We start from the raw sequence: 14,725 nt of genomic DNA on the forward strand, positions 1-14,725 counted from the left end.
TATTATCCAGTGGTAATACTGAATCCCCTAAGACTAGGACAGGAGATTGTTTTCAGTTTCAGGATATTGTTTCAGTTCTCCCTCAGAAATCTTGGTAATATCAAAGGTTGAATAACAAAAACAATTAGAAATCTTTACTTGTAAAAATCTGCCAATATGACCTATAAAAATGCAGATGAGCTGAAGACAACTTGTGGCTTTGATCACTCAGCTACAGCTTTCCTTTCAGACTGGAGTCAACACTTAACAATCAATCAGATGGCAGAGAAGCAGGTGGTGAGGGAAACAATGTCTGCATTTAGCTTGAGTAACTCTTCTGAGCAACTCAGCGCGCAGCCACCAAGTCATTTACTGTGTAGTTCTTTACAAAATAATATACTAATATACTTTATGGGCTTCCCTGGTGGCTCATTGGTAAAGAATTCACTTGCAATGCAGGAGACCTGGGTTTGATCCCTGGGTTGGGAAGATATCCCCTGGAGGAGGGCATGGCAACCCACTCCAGTATTCATGCCAGGAGAATCCCCAAGGACAGAGGAGCCTGGTGGGCTGCAGTCCATGGGGTCACAAAGAGTTGGACATGACTGAGCGACTAAGTACAATATACTTTATAGTAATATAATAACATTTGCTTCCGTGACTGCTTCCTCCTCGCTCCCCACCCATCTTTCCAGGATAGTTAAGTACAAATGAGAAAATAATGCAAATACTTTATGAGAACAAAATTATCACTACTGGGGTCTACAGAGAATATGAAGACACGTTAATATTTCAGGCCAACAAAGAGACAGTTAAGGAAATAAATTTACATTTATTAAAAAAATCATAAAATGTATTTTAGATTATCCATATAAACAAGAATTAAACAGCTCATGCACATTGAAGGTTAAAATCCCTGGGTAGACTACAGTGATTAAGTAACACACTGGAGTGGGTTGGGCCCAGGTTTGAGACCCAGAATGACTGCCGGCCATGTCACAGGCCATTTGGCGAATCACTTGACTTCCCTAAACCTACATTTCATTAACTGATGAAGGAGAACACACCTGCCTCGTGTGGTGGTGTGCAGGTGAGAGAGAGGAGCTAATTCAGGCTAGCTCTGTCCTGCTCACCAAGCCCTCAATAAGGTTATTATGGTCTAAAACTCACTATTTAAAAATAAAATCTCAGCACTTCACCCTTCTATATTTTAATGTCTCTGTCCCCCTCGCCCCTGATATTTGTTACAAAGTCTGGGTTTAGTATGCTTATTTCAAGTCAACTGTTTACAGCCTCACTGTAATTAGCAAAGACATCTAGGGCTGAATTTATCTACCTGTTAGGTAAAGAATTCAGGCTCACTTTAGCTTTAGATAATTTAGTGGAGGGGCAGAATAACTGCAAATACCTGTGTGCACATGCACACTTGAAAAATATGATAAAGTAGTAAAATCTCTTCAGATGGTTACAGAAATAAACTTACAGTTTCACATAGCTGGGTAAGACTAATAATTTAAGTCTTATCTGCCTTATCTCCTTTACCCTCCCCCCCATTACAAGCAGATCAGGAAAGAGCCATAGTAAATAACTTTATTTACTTATCAGAGATGCATATAAACAGAATAATTCCAAGTATTGACAACCAGAGGTAGCAACTATTAATTTTATGAAATGATTCTAAGCAAAGCTTGGACACAGCTGCTCTTGCAAAATTAAAGCAGGCCAGTTATTGATATATGTACCTCAAAATTCTAGGTATATTGCAACAGAGATGTTTCTAATGTCTAAAGTCATTTCTGTAAAACCCCTCACCAATGAAACCTTAGCATTCTCAAACTGTCAAATCTAGTCAGTTGTATGGAACTAAAAATTCTCACTATTTTGAATGCATGCAAGTGGAAAATACAGCTGGCACAAATGACAAAGGTGTTTTTATTTACCATATTTAATAGTCTTACAAGCACCCAGTATAAATGTTTACTTATATAATATGTAGTTTGAAATCTCTGCCTTTCTTAAAAACAGTGGTGATTTTGACTGGCATGTAAAAAAGTTGCCATTAAATCATACATTTCATTAATAAGCTAGAACTATTTTTAATAACCAAAAAGACTGTACTTAAAACCTTAAACCTTTTACATAAACCAAATACATAAGTCTACAGAAAATCATACAGTAAAAGGAAGGGCATATTTTAGTAAAACAAGGCACTTACTAGGAAATCTTTGAGTAGCCATTTGCCTTAGAGAATAGAAGATATCACACATTACAGTGGGGCAGCTCATACTTGATTTGACAATTGTACTGAACAACTTGTCTACATAGTAGCGCAGATTCTCCTGCAGGGTTTAAAAAGGTGAAAATTAAGATTTTGACTTTTACACATCTTCAATACCCTTTATGGAAAAAAATGCAGTGAAAATGAGATATACTAGTCTATTTAGTATTCTAAAGCTTTGCTTCCCTTCTCTAAATTCATTCAGTGAAAAGACAACTTGCATCCTGACCTCATTTAATTAACTTAGACTAGTTAGATACAAGAGGTGAATGTATAGAAGAAAATTCACAGGAAGCAACAGAGAATAAAACGATACAAACAGAAATCAGGGAAATAGCATTCTAAAGACTAGACAGAGGGAATGCTGCTAATAGTATGGGTATCATGTAAGTAAAAGCACTGCTTCCCTCCAAATAGCATTACTACAACACAAGTGAGAGATAGATACACCATTAAGACCAATTTTAACACAGTTATAAAGATAGCAAAGGCTTACCTTATTATTTTCTACATTATCTCCCTCTTTCAATTTAATAGGATCAATTTCACAGGATTTTGAGGATTCACATATCTGGAAAATAGTTAAATTTTCATTTAATGCTCTTTTCTAATTAATTTGGAAAAATAAAAAATTCAGAGTGGCCAAAAAGTTTTTTTGGGTTTTCAATTAACAGCATAAGGAAACTTTCTGGCAAACCCAATAACTATTATTTTTCTGATCATACAAATTAATTATAAAAATTTAAACTGTAATCAAGTTTAAAACCCTCTTCCAGGGACTTCCTTGGTGGCCCAGTGGTTAAGAATCTGCCTGCCAAGGCAGGGGACACAGGTTCGATCCCTGGTTCGGGAAGATCCCACATGCTGTGGAGCAACTAAGCCTGTTCACTGCAGCTACTGAGCCCAAGTGCCCCAGAACCCGTGCTCCACAGCCAGAGAAGTCACCACACCCTGAGACTGCAGAGTGGCCCCCGCTTGCCTAACTCGAGAAAGCCCGTACATAACGAGCAAGACCCAGTGCAGTTAGAAGTAAATAAACAAATAAATTAAAAAAAAAAAAAAAAACCCTCTTCCAGAGATAATATATACACCTAAAGAACTATATCAAAAAAACTTGCACATATTTGAAACTCTAGCGACAATAAATCCTGTAAGGAATAAATAATTATGTAGAGTACATTATAATGTGCATTCAACTAAAAACACATTAAAGGAAAAGGATGTCATTTATTTGACTTCAGTGTTCAGCCTTAGGTTCTCAGTAATGTACGAATGGGTATGTCATTCATACCACCAGGTCACCTGATGGAAGAGACACTGTAATAATGACAAGATATCATTATCTGAGGTATATTCTGTACCTCATCTAGAATAGGTTTTAATGTTACTTTCAGGTAGTGCCCTCCCACTATTTTCATCATCTCATCCAGGCATCGGGTAGCCAAGGAGTTTCCTCTAAAAATTGTGTTTGCATCTCTGAAATACAAACAGAAATAAGGTAAAACCAAGTGCAATAAACAAAGGCTGTAAAATCAATAACAAGGTATTTGACTTTGAACATGTATACAATTTTAGTAATTTTTACCAACCATTTAAAAGTTTGCTACTCTAAGGATTTTCACACCTAGGAAAATCCCTTAACAAAAATATAAAAAAACAAGCTAACAAGAAAAGCAACCTGTATTTGAACTACAAAAGTAGGGTGTGTCTCTAAAACAAGTGTTAGACTTGATAGGAACGGGAAGCCATCTGATTGCTTTTAATATCACATGTGCATATCAGGGTGATATATATATATATAATAGATAAGGGGAAAAAAACCTTCCATCCTGGTGTTTTATTTGTGACACGTGAACCATTACAATGACAAAGCAAAGATTAGGAACAGGAAATTTTGACACTAAGTGGAAAAAAAAATCATTAATTGTTAACTTTACTGTTGGCGGACACTGCTTGTTAACTTAAAGAACTGCCTTTTATTATTTGCTATGTAGTCCTTTTAGACCTCTCTACAAAAAGGTTGGTCAATATAAAAGAACTGAGATTGTGAAAAATTTTGTTAAATTAAGGCCCAATTTCAGTGGCGCATAATTAACACTTAACAAAAGAAAACTCTTACTGTGTTTCCTTCAAGTCTAATTCTGCCACTGCAGTGGCAAAAGGAACAAGTTTATCATGGTGGAGCAGCAGTCGTACAAGGGGCAAAACAGCATCATTTTTATCTCGACATATTTCACCCAAAATGTAAGCAGCTGAGGCAGATATTGGCTAGAATACAGAAAGATGAAAAACAAGCACAAAATCAGAGAAGCATGATTAAATGTTCAATCACTATCCATTAAAAAGTAATTCAAATATGCTCATTAACTATAATAATTAAATAGAATAATATTTAATTTTTAAACTTTTTTTAAAAAAACTTTTTATTTTGTATTGGGGTATAGCTGATTAACAAACAATGTTGTGACAGTGACAGGGGAACAGCAAAGGGACTCAGCCATACATATACATGTATCCATTCTCCTTCAAACTCCTCTCCCATCCAGGCTGGCACATAACATTGACCAAAATAATTTTCTAACTTTTTATCAGAGATGAAATTTGGAGCAGATATTGGTATAGAGTACTCTGGTTCAAGTAAAACACACATAAACACACATACACGTAGAGTATGTGCGTGTATACCTAGACACACGTATCAGTTCAGTTCAGTTGCTCAGTTGTGTCCGACTCTGCGACCCCATGGACTGCAGCACACCAGGCCTCCCTGTCTATCACCAACTCCCGGAGTATACCCAAACTCATGTCCATTGAGTGGGTGATGCCATTCAACTATCTCATCCTCTGTGGTCCTGTTCTCCTCCTGCCTTCAATCAACTGACTCAATGAGTCAGTTCTTTGTATCAGGTGGCCAAAGTATTGGAGTTTCAGTCCAATATAGTCCTTCCAATGAACACCCCGGACTGATCTCCTTTTAGGATGGACTGGTTGGATCTCCCTGTAGTCCAAGGGACTCTCGAGAGTCTTCTCCAATACCACAGTTCAAAAGCATCGATTCTTTGGTGCTCAGCTTGCTTTATATATAGTCCAACTCTCATATCCACACAAGACTATTGGAAAAACCATAGCTTTGATTAGATGGACCTTTGTTGGCAAAGTAATATCTCTGCTTTTTAATATGCTGTCTAGGTTTGTCATAACTTTCCTTCCAAGGAGCAAGCATCTTTTAATATCATGGCTGTAGTCACCATCTGCAGTGATTTTGGAACCCCCAAAAATAAAGTCAGCCACTATTTCTCCATCTATTTGCCATTAAGTGATGGGAACAGATGCCATGATCTTAGTTTTCTTAATGTTGAGCTTTAAGCCAACTTTTTCACTCTCCTCTTTCACTTTCATCAAGAGGCTTTTTAGTTCATCTTCACTTTCTGCTGGAAGGGTGGTGTCATCTGAATATCTGAGGTTATTGATATTTCTCCCAGCAGTCTTGATTCCAGCTTGTGCTTCTTCCAGCCCAGCGTTTCTCATGATGTACTCTGCATATAAGTTAAATAAGCAGGGTGACAATACACAGCCTTGACATACTCCTTTTCCTACTTGGAACCAGTTTGTTGTTCCATGTCCAGTTTTAACTGTTGCTTCCTGACCTGCATACAGATTTCTCAAGAGGCAGGCCAGGTGGTCTGGTATTCCCATCTCTTAAAGAATTTTCCACAGCTTAATGTGATCCACACAGTCAAAGGCTTTGGCATAGTCAATAAAGCAGAAATAGATGTTTTTCTGGAACTCTCTTTTTTGATGATCCAATGGACATTGTCAATTTGATCTCTGGTTCCTCTGCCTTTTCTAAAACCAGCTTGAACATCTGGAAGTTCATGTTCATGTATTGCTGAAGCCTAGCTTGGAGAATTTTGAGCATTACTTTGCTAGCATGTGAGATGAGTGCAACTGTGTGGTAGTTTGAGCATTCTTTGGCACTGCCTTTCTTAGCGATTGGAATGAAAACTGACCCTTTTCCAGTCCTGCGGTCACTGCTGAGTTTTCCAAATTTGCTGGCATATTGAGTGCAGCCCTTTCACAGCATCATCTTTTAGGATTTAAAACAGCTCAACTGGAATTCCATCACCTCCACTAGCTCTGCTCGTAGTGATGCTTTCTAAGGCCCAGTTGACTTCACATTCCAGGATGTCTGGCTCTCGGTGAGTGATCACACCATCGTGATTATCTGGGTCATGAAGATCTTTTTTGTACAGTTCTTCTGTGTATTCTTGCCACCTCTTCTTAGTATCTTCTGCTTCTGTTAGGTCCATACCATTTCTGTCCTTTATTGAGCCCATCTTTGCATGAAATGTTCCCTTGGTAGCTCTAATTTTCTTGAGGAGATCTCTAATCCTTCCCATTCTATTGTTTTCCTCTATTTCTTTGCACTGATTGCTGAAGAAGGCTTTCTTATCTCACATATATATAGTTTTAATGAAATTTGATACTCTGAAATCTTTTCTTCATCATTTATAGAATTATTTTAGCCTTTTCATATTGGGCTTCACAGGAGGCTCAGCTGGTAAAGAATCTGCCTGCAATGTGGGAGACCTGGGTTTGTTCCCTGGGTTGGGAAGATCCCCTGGAGAATGGAATGGCTACCCACTCCAGTAATCTGGCCTGGAGAATTCCATGGACCTCCCTATAGTCAAGTCCATGGAGTCACAAAGAGTTGGACACAACTGAGCGACTTTCACTTGACTATTAAGTAACACACAAGATTTTTAAAGTACCTGAACATCTGGTGATTTTAGCAGCAGTGTTTTCAAAGGACCATAGTACTCTGAAGGAAGCACATAGTCTTCTGTATAACATATATTTAATCGAAGGGACCCCAGGTCATCAGTTTTAGATGACTTGTTTCCATTGTCTCTTGGTTGTAGCAAGTACCTAAAGTAAAAATACAATCAATTCTATGCAATGATAATGTGCATCAAAGCTAATGAGATAATTAAACAGCTAAGCTATAAAAAAATTTTTAAAAAGTCAACATTTAATGTTAGGATAATTCATTAAGTAGCAGAGTATTAATTTTCAGAGGCTAAGTAGTGGCTGTGAAGAAAACTAAAAATAGATTTTTATCCAGGAAACAAAAAAAGAATAGATAATACAAAACTCAAGATCTCAAAAGGACTAAGAGTTTGATTAGCCTGCAGGTTAGGAAAAAAATTATAAAAGATTTAAAATCCAATGTATTATCAAAAATAACTTTTTACTAACTAAATTTAAGAAAGATACATTTGGCTAAAATAGATAAGACATACTATAAGAAGATGTAAGTGATCTCATTTTAAAGTGAATCCTATATTGTAAAAATTTGAACTTATTTTTTAAGAGTAAGTGGTTGGAGGTTTATGAAAAGTTTTTTATATTATTAAAGGATTAGCACTGCAACTATACTGAAAATGATTTCAGCTGCAAAAATCGGATTCTTATGAATTTGTAGGACCAAAACGAGAAATCTAAGTTAATTTTAAAGACTGTCATGGAAGTTTAAAAATTATACGAAAGTAAGAAGAGCAGAATACTGGACTTCCATGTACTCACCATCCGACATTACTGATCATCAGTTCAAAGCCACTACTGTTTCAGCCACAGCTCTCCTCACCCCTCTCACCCCACTTATACATTACTTTAAAGCAGTGTACAGGTGTCTTCTAATTTCATCTATAAATATTTCAGTATATATAACTATATACATTAAAAACTTCTCAAATTTACCATTATCCAGTCAGTATTCAAATTCTCCCAAACTTACTGAACAGTTTTCTATAGTCTATTCAAATCCAAGTTCACAGATTGTAATTGGTTGATGGATTCAATCAATTAAAAAATCAGATAATTTATTTATAGAATTTTCCAGTCTTGGGACTATGTTAACTCTATCTCCATGGTATCATTTAACATATTCTTCTGTCTCGTCTTATTTCCTGTATACTGGAGTATACTGGAGTATATCTAGGGGCTTGGTTAGATTGAGATTTGATATTCTGGTAGGAATACATTGATAGTATTGTGTAGCTACACCAGGAGGTACTAATGTCACTGTTTTCTCCTTTTTGTGATATTTGCAATTATTGATGATCACTGCCAAGAGTCACTAATCTGCACAGGTTTCAAAATGATAACTATAATTCTATCATTCCTCCTTCAATCTTTAGCCAGAATGCTTTTTATGAAGAAGTCAGTAGTTCTGATATTTACTTCTGACATCTACCACTTATGTCCTCCCCTAATACACTAACTTGATTAAAAATAGAAGAGAGGAGGTTTTAACAGAATACTAACTTTGAGAAAGATATGATAAAGATAAATGAGAACTGAAGAATTAACCAAGCAACATTTAAAAGATGAAGGAATGATAATATAAGGAGAAGAAATTATATAGATATTATAGCACTACCCACAAAAAAGGAATTCCTGTCTCAGAAAACCAAGCTTCAGAACTTCTACTCTCTGATTTGAGAAATAACGGTGTAAATAATTTGCTTATGGAAATAACTGGAAATAAGCCTGTTAGCAAAGATGACTCTGAAGTGCCTCTAATGGAAGTCTAAGTGGCAAATCCCCAATCATCCTGACATGGGCATCACTTTGGCCAATTTCCCACAGTGTACTATGTATGTGTACATACATATGCTACACCGTGTAGTATAGTATGTTCTGTAGCTCTGCAAATTGAGATACCTAGTTCAATCAGCACATCTAGAAGTGAATCCGAATCACAATGATGGAGCAGAGACTAATATATTTAAAATAGGAGACCAATTACTAAATTTACGGAAAGAAATACGGCTGACACTCAAACAACATGGGTTTGAACTACACAATTCCTGGAACCAATCCCCCATGAATACAGAGAGAAGACCGTAAGTAAGACTATACTGCAGTCGAGTGGCAAAGATACCTGTACTTTTTTGTGACTGATATATTTTATTATGGAAATGTTAATTCACAAAAGTAGGGAGAAGAATGATACTATTAGGAAGCAACACCCTCACCATCAACCCCATGCATTTATCACCTGGCTTAACTATTATTACCATTTTCCACAGTGTTTCATCTAAATCTTTCATTTCAACTAATACATTTTTAAAAATTTTTTTTTTCATTTATTTTTATTAGTTGGAGGCTAATTACAATATTGTAGTGGTTTCAACTAATACATTTTTTACCTGTTAATATATAGTTTTTTATGTTTGGTCAATACATTTTTTTACCTACTGGCAAGCTATTTGGAAAGCCAAATTATCTATCAGAAGGTGTGTTGTGGTGAGTACAGGGACATAACACAGAGATTTATGGACTCTTAATCTCGCAGCTAAGACAACTCTGCCAAGGAAAGAACAACGCTTCTAGAACAGACTGCTCTTACCCCATGACTAGGCCTGAATGGGCAGTACTCACCCATGTTTGCCTCTTTGGGAGCCTTTTTTACTGTTCTAGATTAACTGCCCCTTCTATTCTAACTCTACCTTTTCCATATATGGTAGAATAAGATTACTTGTATTACAGTTAAAACCTGGTTCTGCCTCCCAGGGACTGCACTTACCCACTCTAAACAATATCCCCACACTCTAGTCAGGTTTACAGACTCTGTTTTGGTTTGTTCTATAGAAATTATCCTCAGAGTGTATTATTCCCTTATCTCCAAATTACTGGGAGAAGGAATGCCTTATCCCTCTGGTATTCTCATAAAACTACAAAATATCCGCAAAATAGGTCTACAGTCCTAACATGACACATTCTTTGCAGAGGGGTTCAGGCAGTGATATGCCAATTATTGAATGTATACACTGTTTTAGGGTGCTCAGGAACTCCAGAAGGGTTCTCTCTGGCCACTCTTTTTCAACTTGTCTCCTTGGGTTTCTTTGGCAGGAATGGGAAATTCCTATGGACAAAGTATTTCATCCATATCTACTGGAACAAAATATGGAGTTGCAAAATTGTCCCACCCATTCCTTGAAAACATCTTTTTTTTTTTTAATTTTTAATGAGAAGGGATCACTCACTCGATTTTTTTTCAATAATATTAAAAGGGACACTCAAGTATTTGCTGACAACTTAAACAGACAATATTTTTGAGTGTTAAACATATTCAACAGCATTTAGGTGAAAAGTACTAACTTACTATAGTACACTGGTTAAGAGCACAAACTTTTGGCGTCAAAAGAATTTGGTCCAAATTCCAGCTCTGCAACCTTGGGCAAACTGCTCAATCTCTCTGTGCTTGTTTCCTTATCTGTTACATAAGGGGTAAAAATAGTATCTAAATGACTAATCCTTATAAAAACCCTAAGGAGGTTATATAAGCGGAGCACTTAGAACAGTGCTTTGCACACAGTAAATGTGATTTATAAAACATTTATCTACATATAACTGTTACCACTTAAAATATATTAAATAACTAAAGATCAAAAGTTATTTATATAATTATGTAAATGTGATTAGTTGTTTTAAAATATTGTTACAAAAAGCTCAATTTTGACCATCTGAAGGATCCCTTGTGAATTAACCAATCTTGTATGAATTAGAGTTAAAGAGAAAAACCTCAAGATTTGTTACAAGATGAGGGTATCTTGTGTGTCTAAGGTCTAGGGATACAAAAAAACTCAAGTATATTTTTCTTCAGTTTTTAAATGAACTCTCAGTTTGAAAGAATAAGGAACAGGAATTAAAAAGAAGTTATTAACTGAAAAGGGCACTCAGTTGCTCACTTTTTTTTTTTTTTTCAATTTATAGTTAGGCATAAAACCAATTCTAATGATCTCAAGAGTCAGCCTCTTAAAAGAAAAAAAAAGTCAGCATTTGAAAGTTTTAACAAGGTCTGTATAATTAAAATTGAGGTATGCAGACAAAGACTACCATTATTTGTGAATAATGCTGCCTAAGCTGGAAAATAACTGTTCAGAGGCAGCTTTTCCAATACTTGAATGTCACTTCTGGTTCCAGAAAGATAATCAGTGTCAATGGATTTTTACCAAAGACAGGTCCCAAAACTAGCAAATGAGAAAACCAATTCATCTTAAGTAAATATTAATCCAGTTTTAAATTTGTATGAAGTGCTTATGTTGGAAAAAACCCTCCGCCATGTGCTTTACTTCTATTTGAATTTTACTTTCAAAATTAAAAAATTGTAACATGAAAAGATCTTTGCATCAATTTTCTTAATGTTTATTTTGGATCATCTAGGAGGAAATTATTGTACCAATGTGTACAATCACACAAAGGTTTTGCACATATTAAGTTCTCTGACACCAGGTTACTGGTAAAATAAGACAGAACTATATTAGCACTAAGGTTCTCTTCATTTATACCATTCCAAACCAGTGGAATACTGGTACCAAAGGAAAAAAAAAAGATGCAAAAATTCTTTATGTATTGATGCAGAATAATGGTGATGACAGCAGCAATAACTATAATGATGAGTGTGAGAGATACCCATGGTCACAGCACTTATTTTATGTGAAACCAATTCATCCTCTAATGTTGGGAGGCAGGTATTAAGTGTACCATCCCCATTCCATAGCCAAAGAAAATAAAGGCATTCAGGTGGAACACCTGGTGTCTGGGATTACCCAGGTAGTTAATGACAGAGATGGGATTTGAACCACCGTAGTCTGGTTCTAGAGTCCATACTCTTAACCACTATAAGAAGTCAACAAACACTTAATGAAGTTCTACTAAATTGCTAAGTGAAAAAAAGGTATAGAACATGATACAACATGTGTTCATTCATGTAAAGAAGAGGAAAGATGGACATATCCATATTTGCCTATATTTACAGAAAATATTTCCAGGAACTCAAAACAGGGTTGCCTCAGAAGAGGTTAGCTGTGGGACAGGGGCAGGAGATAAGACCTTTATCTTCTGAACTGTGAACCATGTGAATGAGTTCTGTTATTTACATATGTGAAAGTTAAAACTAGCTAATAGCGACACTAACGAGCTAATCCTAACACTTTAACAGAAGTTTCAGAATAAAGAATACGCACCATCACTTAGGAACTGACTAGTTAACAAAGGAAATGGAAAATAACTGAATCATGTCACAATTTGAGAACAAAATTGGAACCACAAGAGATCAGTTTTCAGGGGATATCCCTGGTGGTCCAGTGGCTAAGACTCCATGTTCCCAATGCAGGAGGCCTGGGTTCCATACCTGGTCAGGGAACTAGAACCCACATGTCACAACCAAGATCCAGCACAGCCAAATACATAAAAATAATTTAAAAAAAATTTTTTAATCAGTTTTCAGGAAAAGACTCTAATAGTAAATGCTAAATCGAAATAATGTGGAAAGGGAAAGCAAATGAATACTTCTCAAACAACAGAATTCTATTACTGGTTAATTATTCTCTTTCCTACTATTAAGATTAGAAAAAATATGCTTGAAATCCCAAAGGTAAAGCTTTTCTTGAGTTTTCATTTAGTTAACTAACAACCCCACAAGGGGACGCTGCAGTTCTACAACTGACAAAGGAGAATGTGTTTTCATTTGACTTAAAAGGAAATTGCATTCACATTTTTCTATTTCCTCACGTATAGGGAAGTGTAAATGAATGAGCAGGATGTTTCTATTTCATGCTGTATAAATTTTAACACATACTTCTGGCAGGTTACCTTTAACATATTACTGGCAAAAAATAAATCTATAGGAATAAAATTAATTTGTTAGTGCTCATACATCCTGACTTGGTAGTTCGACAAACTGTTGCCAAATTTGGAGGGCCTGTTTGGAGAATCTTATTTAAAATACAGGCTATAATGGCACATTTCAAGTTCACTTGGAGGGGCCTTGGGAGGCACAACAATTTACATGTTATTTTCTACCAAGCAGCATGCTATGGACTTCCCCGGTGGCTCAGTGGTTAAGTCTGCAACGCAGGAGCCATAGAATCCCTAGGTCAGGAGATCCCCTGGAGGAGGGCATGGCAACCCACTCTAGTATTTTTGCCTGGAGAATCCCATGGACAGAGGAGCCTGGTGGGCTACAGTCCATAGAGTTGCACAGAGTCGGACACGAATGAAGCAACTTGTCACGCATGCACGCATGGTGTTATCACTTTAAAGACAATGAACTGAGTTCAGAAATTTTCATTTAAAAAATGTTTGCTGACTTTATGTAAGGTGGAAGAAGTCTGGCAGGAGGGAATGACAAGCCTCAAATGTTAATCAAAAAAATGACCAAGTCCCCCCTACCCTCCCATGGACACATTTTGGAGAAGGAAATGGCAACCCACTCCAGTGTTCTTGCCTGGAGAATCCCAGGGATGGGGTCGCACAGAGTCAGACACGACTGAAGTGACTTAGCAGTAGCAGCAGCATGGACACATTTTGGAAGTTACAGCATATAAAACGCCATCATAAAGGCTAATCTTAGATCTGCATTAGCAAGAGGTAAAAAATAAAATAAAAATTTTGAGACTACACAGACCAAAGTGAAGAATGCCTGATGGCACTCAGGAGAGGCAGGGGACAGACTGCAGACAAATGAGACTGCTGCCCACAGTAAGAAACATCGGAACACTTGGTTTCAAGTCCTCTTCCAGGCAACTGAAACTGAGCACTAAAAAGGGGCCTTACAAGGCAAATGAGAAAGGCATGTTGTTTTATACTCCGTTGAAACCCAAGTTTAGCATGAGGGCTACTGGGCAATCTACTGGAGGGGACAGGACATACGTGCTTTTACGTGCTGTAGACAGGAAAACAACCAATAGTTTCACACTGATTTTGCCAAGGAAACTAACATCAGTTTAATGTCTGAACATTAACGTGAATTTAATGTCATTATAAGAAGTCAAGAAAAAGTTTAATATTGTAGCCAATACTGAGCCACCAGAACCTCTGAAAAGTTCATTAACTGAATCAGCTCAACATCTAGATCCCAGACATTAAGATAATAACACCAGAGTCATTCACAGTACATTTCAATAGGGTTTGGGGAAGAAAAATTACTGGTGAGATTTCATAACAGCTGAATCTCTACAATAAACCCTTTGCTTTCAAACATTCACAATTCCCATGCCTGTTAATAAAGTTTCCGAACTACAGATGTTGATCTGTGATCAAACTTTCTCTCACAAGAGCAACTCTTACGTAATGTTCGAAAGGTTCTACATTTTTTCTTCAGAGTCAAGATTAAGTTTTTGAACAGGAAAATATTCCAGACAAGTCAGTTCTTTTATCTCAGCACCAGAGGGCAAGTCATAAAACAAAAAAAAAATTGTACTTGTATTTCTGCAACAATAAATTAATGGCCAAATCAGTGTTAATGACTTTGGGCTTATCCATTCAAAACTTAAAATATGGGAGGCGGGAGCGGGGATTGGGACGGGGGACACATGTAAATCCATGGCTGATTCATGTCAATGTATGGCCAAAACCACTACAATACTGTAAAGTAATTAGCCTCCAACTAATAAAAAT

General features: G+C 36.6%; 1 protein-coding gene across 3 annotated transcripts in view; it reads right to left on the minus strand.

Annotated features, from left to right (window-relative positions):
* The window catches only part of RASA2 (RAS p21 protein activator 2), a 120,468-nt gene that overhangs the window by 29,087 nt on the left and 76,656 nt on the right, over positions 1-14,725 (minus strand). For all 3 annotated transcript variants that reach the window (XM_043474237.1, XM_043474236.1, XM_043474235.1), the window contains exons 10-14: positions 7,030-7,186; positions 4,377-4,525; positions 3,619-3,733; positions 2,754-2,828; positions 2,195-2,318 (exon numbers count right to left, since the gene is read on the minus strand). In XM_043474237.1, coding sequence (XP_043330172.1) covers positions 2,195-2,318; positions 2,754-2,828; positions 3,619-3,733; positions 4,377-4,525; positions 7,030-7,186 — 620 coding nt within the window. The remainder of the gene's footprint in view (positions 1-2,194; positions 2,319-2,753; positions 2,829-3,618; positions 3,734-4,376; positions 4,526-7,029; positions 7,187-14,725) is intronic.

The sequence above is a fragment of the Cervus canadensis genome, chromosome 7 (assembly GCF_019320065.1).
Source record: "Cervus canadensis isolate Bull #8, Minnesota chromosome 7, ASM1932006v1, whole genome shotgun sequence".
Classification (NCBI taxonomy): domain Eukaryota; kingdom Metazoa; phylum Chordata; class Mammalia; order Artiodactyla; family Cervidae; genus Cervus; species Cervus canadensis.